The sequence below is a fragment of the Trachurus trachurus genome (genome assembly GCF_905171665.1).
Source record: "Trachurus trachurus genome assembly, chromosome: 1".
NCBI lineage: Eukaryota > Metazoa > Chordata > Actinopteri > Carangiformes > Carangidae > Trachurus > Trachurus trachurus.
The window spans coordinates 10641557-10655955 of NC_139891.1; the positions used below are offsets into that span (position 1 = coordinate 10641557).

Below are 14399 nucleotides of genomic sequence, written 5' to 3' on the forward strand. Positions count from 1 at the left end.
AGAGGCCGGTCTGTCTGTAGAGAGCTCAGTCATGGACGGTCCCGGTAAAACACCCGTTAAATACACCGAGGGAGTGAAGGAGGATTTAAACGCTGCTCCTGCTCAGGGCTCCGCGGAGGGCGGGGGCTCCTGCCCGGGGAGGCTGCGGCGCTGCATCCCGCCGGAGTACCGGCAGGAGCTCAAGCAACTTTTCAAACTAGCGGGACCAGTGGTAAATACTCTGTGTGTTTCTATGCAGTGTGTGTGTGTGTGTGTGTGTGTGTGTGTGTGTGTGTGTGTGTGTGTGTGTGTGTGTGTGTGTGTGTGTGTGTGTGTGTGTGTGTTGTAGTTTTTACTCAACCCTGTTACATATTTTATTTTTGTCTTTAAGTAGGCCTACATATTTTGGCCTTTTTCCCTTTAATTGATATGGTAGTTGTGAGAGACAGGGGGAATGATGCAGTAAAGGGCCACTAGATTCAGGATTCGAACAGGGGGACTGTAGCATCTGCATAAGGCGCCTGCTCAACCAAACTGGCCTATGTACTCGGGGTTCCAGCTAAACAGGTCTGGACAGGACCCGACCTGGGTCCAGTGTGACAGGGTTGAGGTTTCTGCCTCTGTAGGCGACACTCAACAGGAATTCAAGGCCCCTAGTTAAAATAAGAGTCTCAAGACTTAAGACTATGTAGTAACCCAGGGGTCTCCTCTGTGGGACCCCTCCTTCATGAGACTCAGGGCGGTGGAGTGTTACATGGTTGTTCTTCTCTAAAGTCTCAGTTTTCCGATGCAGAGCCTTTGAAACTCAGCCAAAGTAACAGTGGGGGTTTTTTGGTCACTTCTCCTACCAGAGACCTATTGTTCAGGTTTGGCTGGGCGGCCATGGAGGAAAAAACACAGCATAGTGTTGTATAACATCCCCAGATCAGCGCCTGGACACAACCCTGTCTCTTGAGTGTCTTCATCTCATGACATTAGTCTCTGCTCTGACATGAACCGTCAGCTGTGAGACCTCAGGCTCACAGGTGCACCTTTCTAAATCATGTCCAGTCAGCAGGTGGCCTTCAGTCATGGTGCAGAAACAACATAAGAGCTAAACTTCAAGTGGTACAGCAAAGTAACTGAATAGGTATTCACGTCCAATAATATCCCAGTCTGTCAATTCCTAAAATTTCAAGTTGTCACTTCACTGTCATTATAGATTAGGGAGGGCAAACATACTAACACATTTAACCCCTAACCCTGACATGTGATGTAATTGTGGTATGTTGTAATGTTAAAAAACAACTCTTAAAGGGATAGTTCAACATTTTTGGCAAATTCGCCTATTGCCATAATCCCTATAGTCATAGCAGTAGGTTCAATACCTTTAACTATCGGTGCATGTTGTTTTGAGATATGCGGGGCAGAGACGTGAGCTGCTCAGCGAACACAATGGAGGTGAATGTTACAGGTCCCCTGTCCCTCATCAAATATCCACAATCCAACAACTCCAAAAAGCTCTCAAGGACAAGTTGTGACCTGCACATTCACAATAGGCAATAGGCAAATTTGCCAAAATGTTGAACTATCCCTTTTAAGTCTTTTACCATTTCATGAAATGTTATGTCATCTCATGTGTATGTTCATTATTGTATGAGTGAATCTAACATATTTATAAACAAGAAAACAAAACTTAAGTCATTTGTGTTTGTGTTTGTGTTTGTATTCCAGGTGATTTCCCAGTTGATGATATTCATGATCAGTTTCGTCAGCACGGTGTTCTGCGGTCACCTGGGAAAAACCGAACTTGCAGGAGTGTCATTATCAATAGCGGTGAGAAGAGCTTGAGTCTTTTCTGTGTATCCTAGTGTTCCAGCCTGCCAATAGTGTGTGTGTGTGTGTGTGTGTGTGTGTGTGTGTGTGTGTGTGTGTGTGTGTGTGTGTGTGTAATGTTTCCCTGAATTTTGTGCTGTCATTTGCAGGTGGTCAACGTCACTGGTATATCTATTGGAACTGGCTTGTCGTTAACCTGTGATACCCTCATCTCTCAGGTAGTGTCCTCACCAGAGGTTCCTTCACTGTTGATCTAACCAAGACCAACACAGCCAGTGCTGCTGGGTTCCCAGATAATCCTGGGCTCCCCTTACAAACAACCCAACAATGAGATTTTGTATCATGTTAGCTTTCTTTGACCAGTCATACCCTTGGTTATTGCTGTGATTCGGTGTCTTATTCAAGTATCTATCTACCGGTGTCACGCAGACGTATGGGAGCGGTAACCTGAAGCGTGTGGGAGTGATTCTCCAGAGAGGGATCCTGATTCTGCTGCTGGCCTGTTTCCCCTGCTGGGCCGTCCTCATCAACACTGAACCTCTGCTGCTCGCTGTCAAACAGAGCCCAGAGGTCGCCAGGTCAGTCATTGCTTAATCCCTAAAACAACAGAGGCTTAAAAAGAATAGAATGAGTCCTGTAGATTTACGATAATGAATTTACTCACATGTACTGTATCTAACTTGCATACGGGGGCTCAGCAAAAACAATCTGTGAAGACGACACTGACATATCACTCTTCATATGACATACCTGTCAGGAAATAGATGCTTATTTACACAAATGGCAGCTATGGAGCAACATTAGCTTTCATCTTGGCCACCTCATAAATGTAAATGTAATATTTATGGCTGTCACAATTATTACATAATCGCCTGATCGCAATTATTTGAGCTTATCGCAATTATTTTGCATAATTGTAAAGATCGTTTGAGGTTTGAATGGTCCTTCTTCCTCTCTCCTTTCCCCCCTCCTTCCTCCCGTTGTTCCATCCTTCCTTCTTTCCTTCCTTTCTCCTGTCCTTCTTTCCACCATCCTTTCCCCTTCTTTCCGTCCTTCCTCCCTTCTTTACCTTCATCCTTCCTTCTTCTCCCTTTCTTGACCCGAGGAAAACAGGTGGGTTAATGACATCATCACGTTGACCCCTTTCTTCTGCTATGGTTTATTTGCACGTTAGTGGAGCCACAAACAGTTTATCTTGAGGAGTTTAATTCCTAATATTCAATAAACACATTTCAATCAGCATGTATTTACATTAACACCATGGATTCAGTTGCAAAGTCTAAATGCAAACAGAAATGCAGTTTTTATTTATATGTTCCAATATTTAATGCCAATAAATGGCTCTTCTTCTTCATAAGGTGTATATGTGTTATTAATTTATGTTCAGACTTACTACTACGATACTATTTAGTGGCATGAAATGATCCGGAAAAGACAAATCATTAATGTCAGTTAATTGTATGGCGATTAATAGATCAATAAATCATAAAATTCCATGATTGTGACAGCCTTAGTACAGTAACATTCAGTCTTCTTCAAGCTACTGGGCAGATGGTGAACAGCTGCTTTTTCTTAGAGCAGTGAATTCACCAAAACAGTGGTGACGGACAGAGAGATTTACATGAGCAGTAGTGCTGAATTGTTTATCCATCAATCCTGGTTTGTGTGAACATTTGAACATGATTAACTATTTCACCCTATATAATGGGATAAATGACAGACAGTTAGTATTACTGATCAAATTTGAATTGTAACCATAACTGAGGCCAATTACTGTTGTTCATTTCTACTTAACTTTGTCTATATATTTCATTATTATTATTTGTTCCATGCATGGACATTTTCAATGCCTGGAAAGAAGCAGGATAAAGAAAACTTAAGATGAGGAAACATTTATGAACTGTATTATAAATACAGATTATCAGATAGGAGCAAATTAAACTACAGTAAGTGGTTCACCAAAACCAATCTTGATTGTTTTACTTTTCATATATTTATACTTTTGGGAGATGCTTTTATCCAAAGAGACTTAGGTTTCATTTAGTTGGATTCATGCTCTGATTAAGGCTCAGTTGTTCTCCACACAGGCAGCTTGCCTCTAATGACAGCAGTACTGGTCGGTTGGTGAGTCCAGCTCTTAGGTTCAGGGTGAACTGTCTTCACTTTTGGGTCAAAGTTGGTGCGTACTTTGATAAAGACCTTCACTAGACCTTGTACGGTGTCTGTCTGTCTTTAAATGTGAGGACTACGGATGGAAATTAGCTCCTAGCTAAATCTAGTATATTTACATGACGTGATGTGCACATCACTAATTGTTCATTAATGTGCATTGTCCTCATCAAATAAACAATAACTGAAATGAAATGAAGAAAGCTAATGACTCATAATGTCATTCATGTCCATTTTATCAACAACCGTATGGCCCCATGTCACAATATTACATGTGAACATAATTTGTTCTGTTTGTCTTTCTGCATCAAGACTCTCCCAGCTGTACGTGAAGATCGTCATGCCTGCTCTGCCGGTGAGTCTGGTTCATTGATGATACAAATCTCCAACAGGGTTTCGTTTTTTATAAATGTTGGCAGCATGTGTAGCCGCCAATGTCACTATCTCAGTCACTCCACCACTCTCTTCCAGACAGAAATCTCTCTAAACCATGGTATTTATTTCAATTAAATGAAAGAACCAGTTCTCCCTCAGGGTGAACAGATAAATCAGCCCCTGATTTAATCAACTGATTTGAGCCTTTCTCAGACGTGGTGTTTTTGTTGGCTGATGAGAACCAATGTGAATACTTAAAGCAGAAGTGAGTGATCCGGTCGTTTTCGCTAATGCTGCGTTCCAGGCAGGCTTTTGAAATCGTAAATTACAGCTTCAAGTCACAACTTACGACTTTGTAGCGTTCCAGGCAACCCACTCGTGTTTTTCCGACCTGTTTTACCGGTGAAAGTCACTATAACGGCCACTCGTAACTTCCGACCGGTGAACTCGTACCAGATCGAACTGGTACCACTTCACGGTCGGAAAAATACGAGTTTCCTTGAACGCACCATAACAGTCCTCGTCGCTACGTCACCACATTCACGGCGTTCCTTGGCTGCACACACAGCCCTGCATGCCGTTCTCTCTCCTCATTGGATAAAAACTGTAGGATACGATAAATGTTTTCTCTTCGGCTCATAGCAGAGCAGAGGGACTGAGAGACCCGTGTTTCAGTCCAAACACTCTATGTAAGTGATTGCTGTCGGAAGATATAACTATTTAAGACTTATATTAACACAAATATATCACTCACTTCTGCTTTAACTTTGCAGGTAAACAGCACACTGGCTGGGTTTGGTTAGTGTTGTGTTTATTCACCTTTTCTATGTCACATTGTAGGACTGATGGGGGCTTTTTATGCATTCTGTTTACATTCAACTTTGTGATTAAATGAAGGTCAAATATTTTCAGTGATGATATATATGAAAATCATCTAAAATATTTTAATGACAACTTTGCCTTAAAGCATTTAAAAACATTTATATTTAACATTTTTCACCGAAAATATTTTGCAAATGATGTATTGGTTGATTTGTTGCAATCCCCTCATAGCCCACAGGAGGGCCACTGTGCACAGGTGATGGAAACTGATCTATAGTAGCCATCATGTATTTGCGTTGCTGTCAAGATAACTAATAACGATAGATTAAGAAGACACTGGGTTCAGACATGTCGCTTTAGCTGTGTCATCTGATCACGGTTCTAATTTGTCAGATACTTTAAGACCAAATATGTAGAGGGCTATTACAATATAATAAGCCTTAGCTGTGCATGTGTACATAGTGTCTTATAGTCAGTGTTTTTATGCTTGGATTTACTCTTTACCTACATCAGTTAACACTGTTACAATTTCATGTCTGACTTCTACAGGCAGCCTTCATGTACCAGCTGCAGGGGAGGTATCTTCAAAATCAGGTGATGCCTCGCCATATGTTCTCAAACAGAAACTTCATTCTGTCATTAAAATGAATGACACTGAACCAAGGCTGTGCTGTGCTTTACAGGGAATCATATGGCCTCAGGTCATAACTGGAGTGATTGGAAATGTGCTCAATGCGATCATCAACTACGTCTTCCTCTATCGCTTGGAACTGGGTGTTGCGTAAGTTTTGCCACATCATGAATATTAACTAATTAATGCTCTCGGCTCTCTCTACCTTCAGGTCTTAGTGAGTGAAGGAAGGACAAACAGCTTTAACGATGAAGCGTAACAACATTTAGCTCCTTTTTTCAAAATGAAGACAAAAGAGAACTGGAAAACAACAACAAATACAAACATGTTAATAACAATAAATCCTATATTTACACAGACAGTAAAACATTTGATAGATGATGGTGTTTTGTCATTCTATCTGTCTGTGTATGGTGAGTAATCTGAATATAGTTTCCTTGCTCTAAAATCTGCTGTTTTTTGCTTTAAGTGGCTCTGCAGCAGCCAATGCCATCTCTCAGTATGTGCTGGCTGTAGTTCTGTATGTTTACATCTGCTGGAGGGGTCTGCACAAGGCCACATGGGCAGGTAAGGTGTTTTTTAGTCTTTTTATGTGGTTGACTGTATCAATTCTGTTATTCTCTCTAGTAATTTTGTCTGTCACCACAGCGGTTATCCATTGTAATCGTTCATATGTAATGATTAACAAAGTTAGTAACACTGTAACTGCGTGATGCAGTGTCGAGCAGAGGTGACGGAGTTGCACATAGTTTTAAGCTTGTCAGAAGCCTGTTATATCAGACTGGCTATTAATTTACCGGTAATACAGTTATTATGGTCTTTTTCTGACGTGAGGGGAAAGGTTGCATAATTAGTTATGCATTAGTTAAACTCTCACCTGGCTCTCTATTAAACTTAAGATTTTTGTTATTTCTAAAATACACCCACAAGTATTTGAAATATTTACCATGTTTTAAAGAGGAACTATGCAGGATTTGTAGCTCAACTATGCCTCATTTTTACCTTAATTAACTCATTGAGTGCCATTGACGTATATATACGTCAATCAAAATCCAACGCTTGAGTGCCATTGACGTATATATACGTCAAATGCAGTTTTCTGCTGCTGGTAAATGGGGACGCTGTTGCGCACACTGTGAGTAATTTTGGGGCTTCTGGGATGTGTAGAACGAAGAAGACTGTAGATCAGAGCAAGAAGTCAAGAGGAAGGAGAAGACGAGTGCGATCGGTACAGAGATAAAAAAGTTGGGAAAAGTTTCTATTTCTAGAGGAAAACGACGGGCAGAGCCTGGAACAAGTGTAACGTGGAGCTGGAGGAAAGCTTAGCTACGGATGCTATTAGCATAGCATTAGCATCCAGCATGAAGTGATCAGAGGAGGCAGGAAAGGTAAACTCATCTAGATGATCAGCACCGAAATGCCGAAGCGAAAGCGGATCGCGGAGTCAGTTTCACCAGCTGCTGTAAACCGACGTGACGACGAACCGAGAGATCAGCGCGGTGCGTCGCTGCCGCGGCCGCGTCCAGCACAGAGGCTGGAGACGCCACGACGTCTCCCTCCTTCAGAGACGATGCAGCAGGAGGAGAAGGAGGGGAGGGGCAGAGAGGGGGTGAGGGGAGGGGGAGAGGAGGGGGGAGGAGAGGAGAGGGTGAAGGGGCAGCAACTGCAGGAGGAGTAGGAGAGCAGGCATCACTCTGCAGAGTAAGACTCCTACTTGTTGTATTTTAGTTTTTTTTTTTTTTGTACAATGAAAAAACATGTGAAATGAAATTTTCAGATGTCTTACATGTTTTTGAAGCCAAAATTAAAACGGATAAATCACTGTTTTTCTTGAGAGACTCTCTTTCACAAAAATGCATTTTTCTCAGCTTTCTAGAAAAAAAGTGGTCTTTTTGGTGCAACCAGGCTCTATTCAACTTAAGATAAATCAAGAATGGAACAAGGTACAAACAAATGGTTTTTCCCTAGTTAAATAGAGAGTCTCCTCTTTCCTTTGAGCTATTTTGTGTTTTCAGAGTCATAATACAAAATATTCTCTTGGTCTTAAAATATTACTCAAAATGCCCCGAAACGCTGGCACATGGCACTGACCATTTTATAAAAGGGCTGGCACTCAATGAGTTAAACAGCTTTGGAGTAATTGTGATGGTTTAATAAATGGCTTAACTTGTTACGAGGGAGAATGGAGGCTCTCTGCCTTCCACGTGCGTGTGACTTTATTGCATCTCTGGGCTGAAAAACAACTTTCCAAGATCAGCACCGCCTCCCTGGTGTCGCAGCTCTTGTCTCTGCAGCACCACGACACAAACGCGCCCCGTAACCCATAATCTCTTGTTTATGACGGATGAAACTACACAAATATACATGTTGCAACATCGTTTAATGATAAATAACATTATCTACCGCTCTATTGATTGATTTCTCGCCGGCTTTGTTGTAAGAAAATGCACATGGCCGAGAGGAGGGTTAGCAACACAGAGGAAAAGCAACCAGACTAACAAAGTTCCTCTTTAAATCACAGCACACAACCATGCAACTTTGAACATGAATTGAAAAATTAAATCATGAAATAAATGGAAAGGTTTCTTCATATCCCACATACTCTCTTAATGTCTGGACCCCTGTTCCGTAGGTTGGTCACGCGACTGTCTGCAGGAGTGGGGACCCTTCGTCCAGCTGGCCATTCCCAGTATGCTCATGCTTTGTCTGGAGTGGTGGATGTTCGAGGTGGGAGGATTCCTGGCTGGTTTGATCAGTGAGGCTGAGCTGGGAGCTCAGTCCATCACATACCAGCTGGCTGTTGTAGCTTACATGGTAATTACAAGATTCTCTGCAGGAGCGTTGCTTCAGTGAAATTATGGTTCAGAAAACCTTAAATACACTTTGTGTTATTGTCCGGTTTTCCCACAGTTCCCTCTAGGATTCTCTGCTGCTGCCAGTGTTCGGGTCGGAAATGCTCTTGGTGCTGGAAACATAGAGCAAGCCAAGCTGTCGAGCAAAGTGCCAATCATCTGTGCATGTAAGAGCCAAGACAGGAAGTTATGGAAGTAAAGAAATGCCTTTTCCTCTTTGGTCGAGTTGTTTTATATGAAGCTCTAAAGTATAATGTCAATTGTTTAAAGCAGAAGTAAGCGATCCGGTCGTTTTGGCTAACTTCTTGTCAGCCGATGGAGTTAGCAGTCCCCGCCCTCGTCCCTACGTCACCACATGCACACGCACCCCTTGGCTGCACACACAGAGAGGACCGCCCCTTTATGCCGTTCTCTCTCCTCATTGGATAAAGGAAAGTTTTCTCCTCGGCTTACAGCAGAGCAGAGTGACTGACAGACCCGTGTTTCAGACCAAACACTATAAAAGTGATTGCTGTCGGAAGATATAACTATTTAAGACTTACTTGGAACTCCGCTTACTTCTGCTTTAATATTTATACAAATAATTTGTATAAATTAATCTATTGTTTCTGAAGACGTTTTTATTTCATAATAGATTTTTTTTCAAAGTACCTAAAAATCTGTTTTTATTTCATAAGCTCCCAATGATATGTTGATGTCTTTATAGGTGAAAAGATTTCGATTTTAGGTTCTGGACTCTGCAGTTAGTACAGAGAAGCTAATATGGCAGAAATGTTTGTTTTTGACAGGATGAGAGGATTTTTATGCAATTTGTGAAGGTGAGAGGAGGCAGTCGTTGAAGTTTGTTTTATGTGGGAGTTACAGTAAAGGACATCACAGCTGAGATTTTTTGCAGTGGTTCTGGAGGCCAGGGCAACTGAACTCCCTCATACTGTCCACTATCAGTGTTGTGTCAGACTGTCAACAACAATGTGGACCAGTGGCAGACAGAATTACAGATGTGTGTGTGCATGCCTTACATGTGGGCAATGGTAGATGCCAGCTACAGCACACATCAGCAGGGGCCACAGGCTCAGGCCTTTGGGGAAGCATCAGCTTCTGTAGATCAACTGTGTTTATTTACAGTGTCAACTTCTTGCTGGTTGATTCAGAATAACCGTAGTATGGTTTTAATGTCTGTTTTAATTAATTTATGTTTATGCTTGTGTGTGTTTGTGCCCTTTATGGGATAGTCAGCAGTGAAGAGATGAACAGGAAACACAGGGTATGACGTGCTTCAAAGTCCAAAGCTGAATAGAACCCAGTTATTTGATATTGAACACTCCCCAATTTCATGGCCATCAACAAATGATATTTTTTCACTGTGCAATGTTTTCAATACATATTTTGCATTTTGTCTCTTTTTCTTGTTGCAGTCATAGTTGCGTGTTTTGTTGGAGCGATTCTCAGCCTGACCAGAAACGTGGTTGGATACATTTTTACCTCAGAGCAGTGAGTAAAAGCTTTTTGCCCAGTGACCTTTCACTGTCTGGAACTGACTAAATTGTTCAGTTATTGTGTCTATTTGTTGCAGAGCCGTTTCACATTGTTGTCTAAACGGTCATTAATTAACTAATGTCATCTCATCATCTTCATACTGACTCAAACCTGAACTCCCTATTGGCACTGCCACAGCCCAGCAAACAAACCTACATGCTCAATTAATGATTACACATGGAAACTTCTCTCAGTTTTTAGGGAAATGCAACAGGCCATAATCATTTATCCATGATGGTGGTCAAGAAATTATAATTTCCCATAAAGGTTATTGTGTTATTATGTCATCTTATATTACATATGTCTTGTTGAAATTGAGATATAACGGAGAGATGTTGTTAATATGTAATGTTGGGGTAGGTTCATCATATTTTTCCACACAGAGATACAGTGGGATCCAAACATCTGAGACCTCCCTCAAAATATCTATTTTCACATGACCCAGAAAAAAATCAGGAAGTTTGACAATCATTGATGAAATGAGGCTTGTTCACATAACTCAACATTCAACATCCTTACATGTTATAAATACATGTAAGGCTGTGCCTCAGGTTTCTAGCACATCGTTGCTTATGTCATAGCAATGTGATTGTGGGGGAAAGTGATATGAAAATCAACTCAAAAAGTGTCTGAAGTCAGACTGTTATTCTAATAATAATAATAATAATAATAATAATAGTTTAGATTTATATAGCGCCTTTCAAGACACCCAAGGACGCCAGAGAGCTGTCCTAGCTGCAAATCATAGTTAGACTGAATGTTTCTAAGGGGGCGTGGCATGCAGCTCTAAAACACACGGCAGAAAACAGGACGAATTACAGAACAATCAGACTGACCCCAAATCACCACATCATCAGAAGGTCAACAGGACGAGCTTAGCTTCCCCGAAAAACGAAAAAAAAAACGAAAAAACAACTTCGTTACAGACGCAGAATTTGGTAAATTAAGAGCATGACTCCAATCAGCAGAAGTACAGTCATAACCAGGTCATACAGTAACCATGTTGGTCTCAGAGGACAAGAAGTGGTTTCTCTGCTCAGGACGGGAACAAGGCCTTCCCTCTGTGAGCAAAGAAACACCAGCAGTTCAGTGGATGACTGGGAAAAGTCCTGTTTACTGATGAAGTCAATGTATATGTTTATCAGGAGACCCTGGAGGAATAATAGGGGTCATAAGGTTTTGGACAAACTCATGGAGTCTATTCCAGCTGCATTCTGTCTTTAAAGTAAAAGGTGGACATGTCCAATACTAGGCTTCTGACATGAATGTACATTTTTCAGAGATTCAAGTTCTCACTCAGATTGCTCAGTCGGTCTCTGACTTGTTGACCTGATTGTAATCAGAGATCACATGTACTGACTCTTCTCATCTTTGTTTTTTAGGGACATTTTACAGAGGGTCTCTGACGTCATGTTTATATTTGGTTTTATGCATGTTGTTGATGCCATTGCGGTAAGAACAATTTCAATGACAATTTCATGTATTTGACATTGAATATTGACATTTAAATATTGACGGAGCTGTGTGTTTGTGGACAGGGTGTGACCGGAGGAGTTCTCAGAGGAGTAGGGAAACAGTTGGTTGGGGCTCTGTGCAACCTGGTGGGATACTACTTCATTGGCTTCCCCATCGGAGTGTCCCTGATGTTTGCAGCAAAGATGGGGATCGTAGGTATGAAAAGAACAATAGTACGGTGAAATATAATGTATCATTTTCTCCTGATGATCAAGGAACATCCAGAAAAGCCATTAAAACTTCTTTCATCTCTGATGTAGGACTATGGACGGGACTCACAGTTTGTGTGCTAATGCAGTCGATTTTCTTCCTTGGATTTCTGTGGAAACTCAATTGGAAGAAAGCTGCAGCAGAGGTTCGTACCCACATCCCTGAACCAATCAAAAATAATGCTCCAATCCTATTAGAGATCCAAACAAACTGTTAATGACAAATGTTAATGTCTGTGATCAGGCCCTGGTGAGAGCAGGAGTCCAGGTCAAAGAAGAAAAAGAGATGGACGGGATTGAAAACACAGGTAAACACCAGTGCACTGACTTGTGTGGTGGTTTTGTGTTGATGCTGAAGTTCTCCCTGTAACTTTCAGACCCGAGTCCCAAGCAGATCCAGGTCGCTACTACCGAATCCAGTTGTGAGAGTGCTGATGGGAATCACACATACGCAGAGGTGTGTGACCAGAGTAAATCCACTAACGCTACCACAGTGGGAGAAGTTCTCTCAGTGACACAACTGGTTTTGCGGCGTGGGCTGACACTGTTGGTCATGGTCGTCATCCTCATCGCCGGAGTCTTGGTCAGCGACCTCCTTATCATGCTACTGCAGTGAGTGTTTGACAATGCGGAGCTGGCAGTCAGACCGACGGCTGTCAGGTACGACGGCATAACGTTCCACTAAACAATCTTTTTATGTTGACACTGAATGATCCTGTAAGTGTGATAGGGTTACTCGCACTGTTTATCCCACTGAGGGTCAACGGTTCAGTCGGCAGCTTTTTACAGCCTCTCATACAGCATGTAACGAGGCAGGCAGCCACTCCAATGCCGCCAAACTGAACTGATGAGAGTTGAACGTGTAGCGAGCTGGAGGGGTTAGCAGACCAAATCAGGGCTGAAAACCAAATGAACAATAGGTTGTTCTTGTTCTACTTCTATTAAATATAAGATCAGGCAGGTGTTTGTTGTAAAGACAGCCATAATGAAAACTGATGCAATACTTTATGCCACTGTTTTTTTTTATAGTGACTTTTTTTGTTGTTTCTCACTTGCTCCCCCTGGTGGGAAAAAAAGGACCTGCCAGACAGCGTTCAAACATTGTGTCTGAAATCCCATAAGAAACACTGAGAGTAAAGTGCTGTATTTGTTTATATTTGATAGAGAGCATGCCAAAGTGTAGTAACTCAGGTAGGGTTAAAGGGGCATTCCAAAATTGTTTAGCTTTGGAGTGACTGTTGATTTTTTACAGTCTTTGAGGTCAGTTTAATACAAAACAAATGTTATTGTATTTTTCAATAGGAATACATAAATAGCAACAAAACATGTTCACAGCTGCAAGACTTTGTAAGATTACACATGTATGACACTAATGATCTGTATATTGTCAGTAAAGGTTTGTTGTTGCTAGACCAAAACGTTACAGTAATAAATGTACTGTATATATATTTTCTTAGTCAACCCGTGTGTTATATTTAATATTGTTTATCTTTTCCAGAATCAGTCTGTGGTTTGTAGTATGCACATTAAATGCTTTGTACATTTCTGAGAGCTTATAGCCAAATACCAAAGACAGTTATCAAAGGACAATTTAGCAATACCAAAGACATTATGTAACCAGCACACTGACAGTTTTCTCATGTCAGCTCATTTCTTTTTTTTCCCCAATTTGAATAAATAATTAAAAGATGAATATGAGTGTGTTAAAAGTTGAATCATTTGTGTTGAAAGGTGAATTGCTTGTTTGTTAAAAATGAATAACAGCCTGGTAAAACCATTACATTCCAGACATGGCTGCTGGGCGTTGTGTTTTCAAAAGCTTTGTAGTTCAGTTGAGTATTTGCTAAATGTGTCCTAATGTTACATAATTAAGCATTATTATTTCATAGCGTGGTGAATGTGCAGGTCACAACTTGTCGACAAGAGCATTTTGGAGTTGTTGGATTGTGTATTTATTGGATGAGTTTGATGAGGGACAGGGGACCTGTAGTACCATTCACCTCCATTGTGTTTGCTGAGCAGCTCACGTCTCTGCCCCGCTGATCTCAAAACAACATGCACTGATAATTTAAGGTAATGAACCTACTGCTATGACTATAGGAATTATGGCAATCTGGCAAATTTGCCAAAATGTTGAACTATCCCTTTAAATATTGTGGTTTTGATCAAGACCTGGTTTAATGTGGTCTAGGAGTAAATGAGGCATAAGATACCCTTTTCTTTCTTCTTATTATTACAAAGTCTCTTTACCATTGCTGGAAAAGCGTTAGATTAAAAAAGATTTTTTATTTTTTAAATACCAACTGTATAGTCGCAGAGATGTAATAAACAGAGGAGTGGGCGCTCAGGAGTCCAAGTTAACTTTCCCGTCAACTGCCGGATCGGAAAGGACCTTAAGCGTCGTGGGGAAAACGGAGTTAGATTTTCTATACATCACCACGAAGGAAATACGTTAACATCGTGTGCGACTTTTGTTTACCTTGTTGCGCTCGATGG

General features: G+C 41.2%; 1 protein-coding gene across 1 annotated transcript; it reads left to right on the top strand.

Moving 5' to 3' along the window:
• The first annotated feature begins 7 nt into the window (after window positions 1–7).
• LOC310990177 (multidrug and toxin extrusion protein 1-like) lies at window positions 8–13563 on the top strand. The gene is made up of 16 exons (XM_083977449.1): window positions 8–211; window positions 1693–1794; window positions 1944–2012; window positions 2224–2372; window positions 4276–4318; window positions 5710–5754; window positions 5844–5941; window positions 6261–6358; window positions 8424–8605; window positions 8702–8810; window positions 10059–10134; window positions 11562–11631; window positions 11718–11850; window positions 11955–12049; window positions 12148–12211; window positions 12281–13563. Exons 1-16 carry the CDS (start codon window positions 32–34, stop codon window positions 12517–12519), a joined length of 1752 nt encoding a protein of 583 aa, XP_083833575.1. The 5' UTR covers window positions 8–31; the 3' UTR covers window positions 12520–13563.
• Window positions 13564–14399: the final 836 nt, after the last annotated feature.

Excerpts from the sequence above, each read along its gene's own strand:
- LOC310990177 (XM_083977449.1), top strand. The coding sequence starts at position 32 with ATGGACGGTCCCGGTAAAACACCCGTTAAATACACCGAGGGAGTGAAG. Across the intron at positions 2,013-2,223 it reads GTGATACCCTCATCTCTCAG|ACGTATGGGAGCGGTAACCT; the intron begins GTAGTGTCCTCA and ends GGTGTCACGCAG. Across the intron at positions 12,050-12,147 it reads GGAAGAAAGCTGCAGCAGAG|GCCCTGGTGAGAGCAGGAGT; the intron begins GTTCGTACCCAC and ends GTCTGTGATCAG.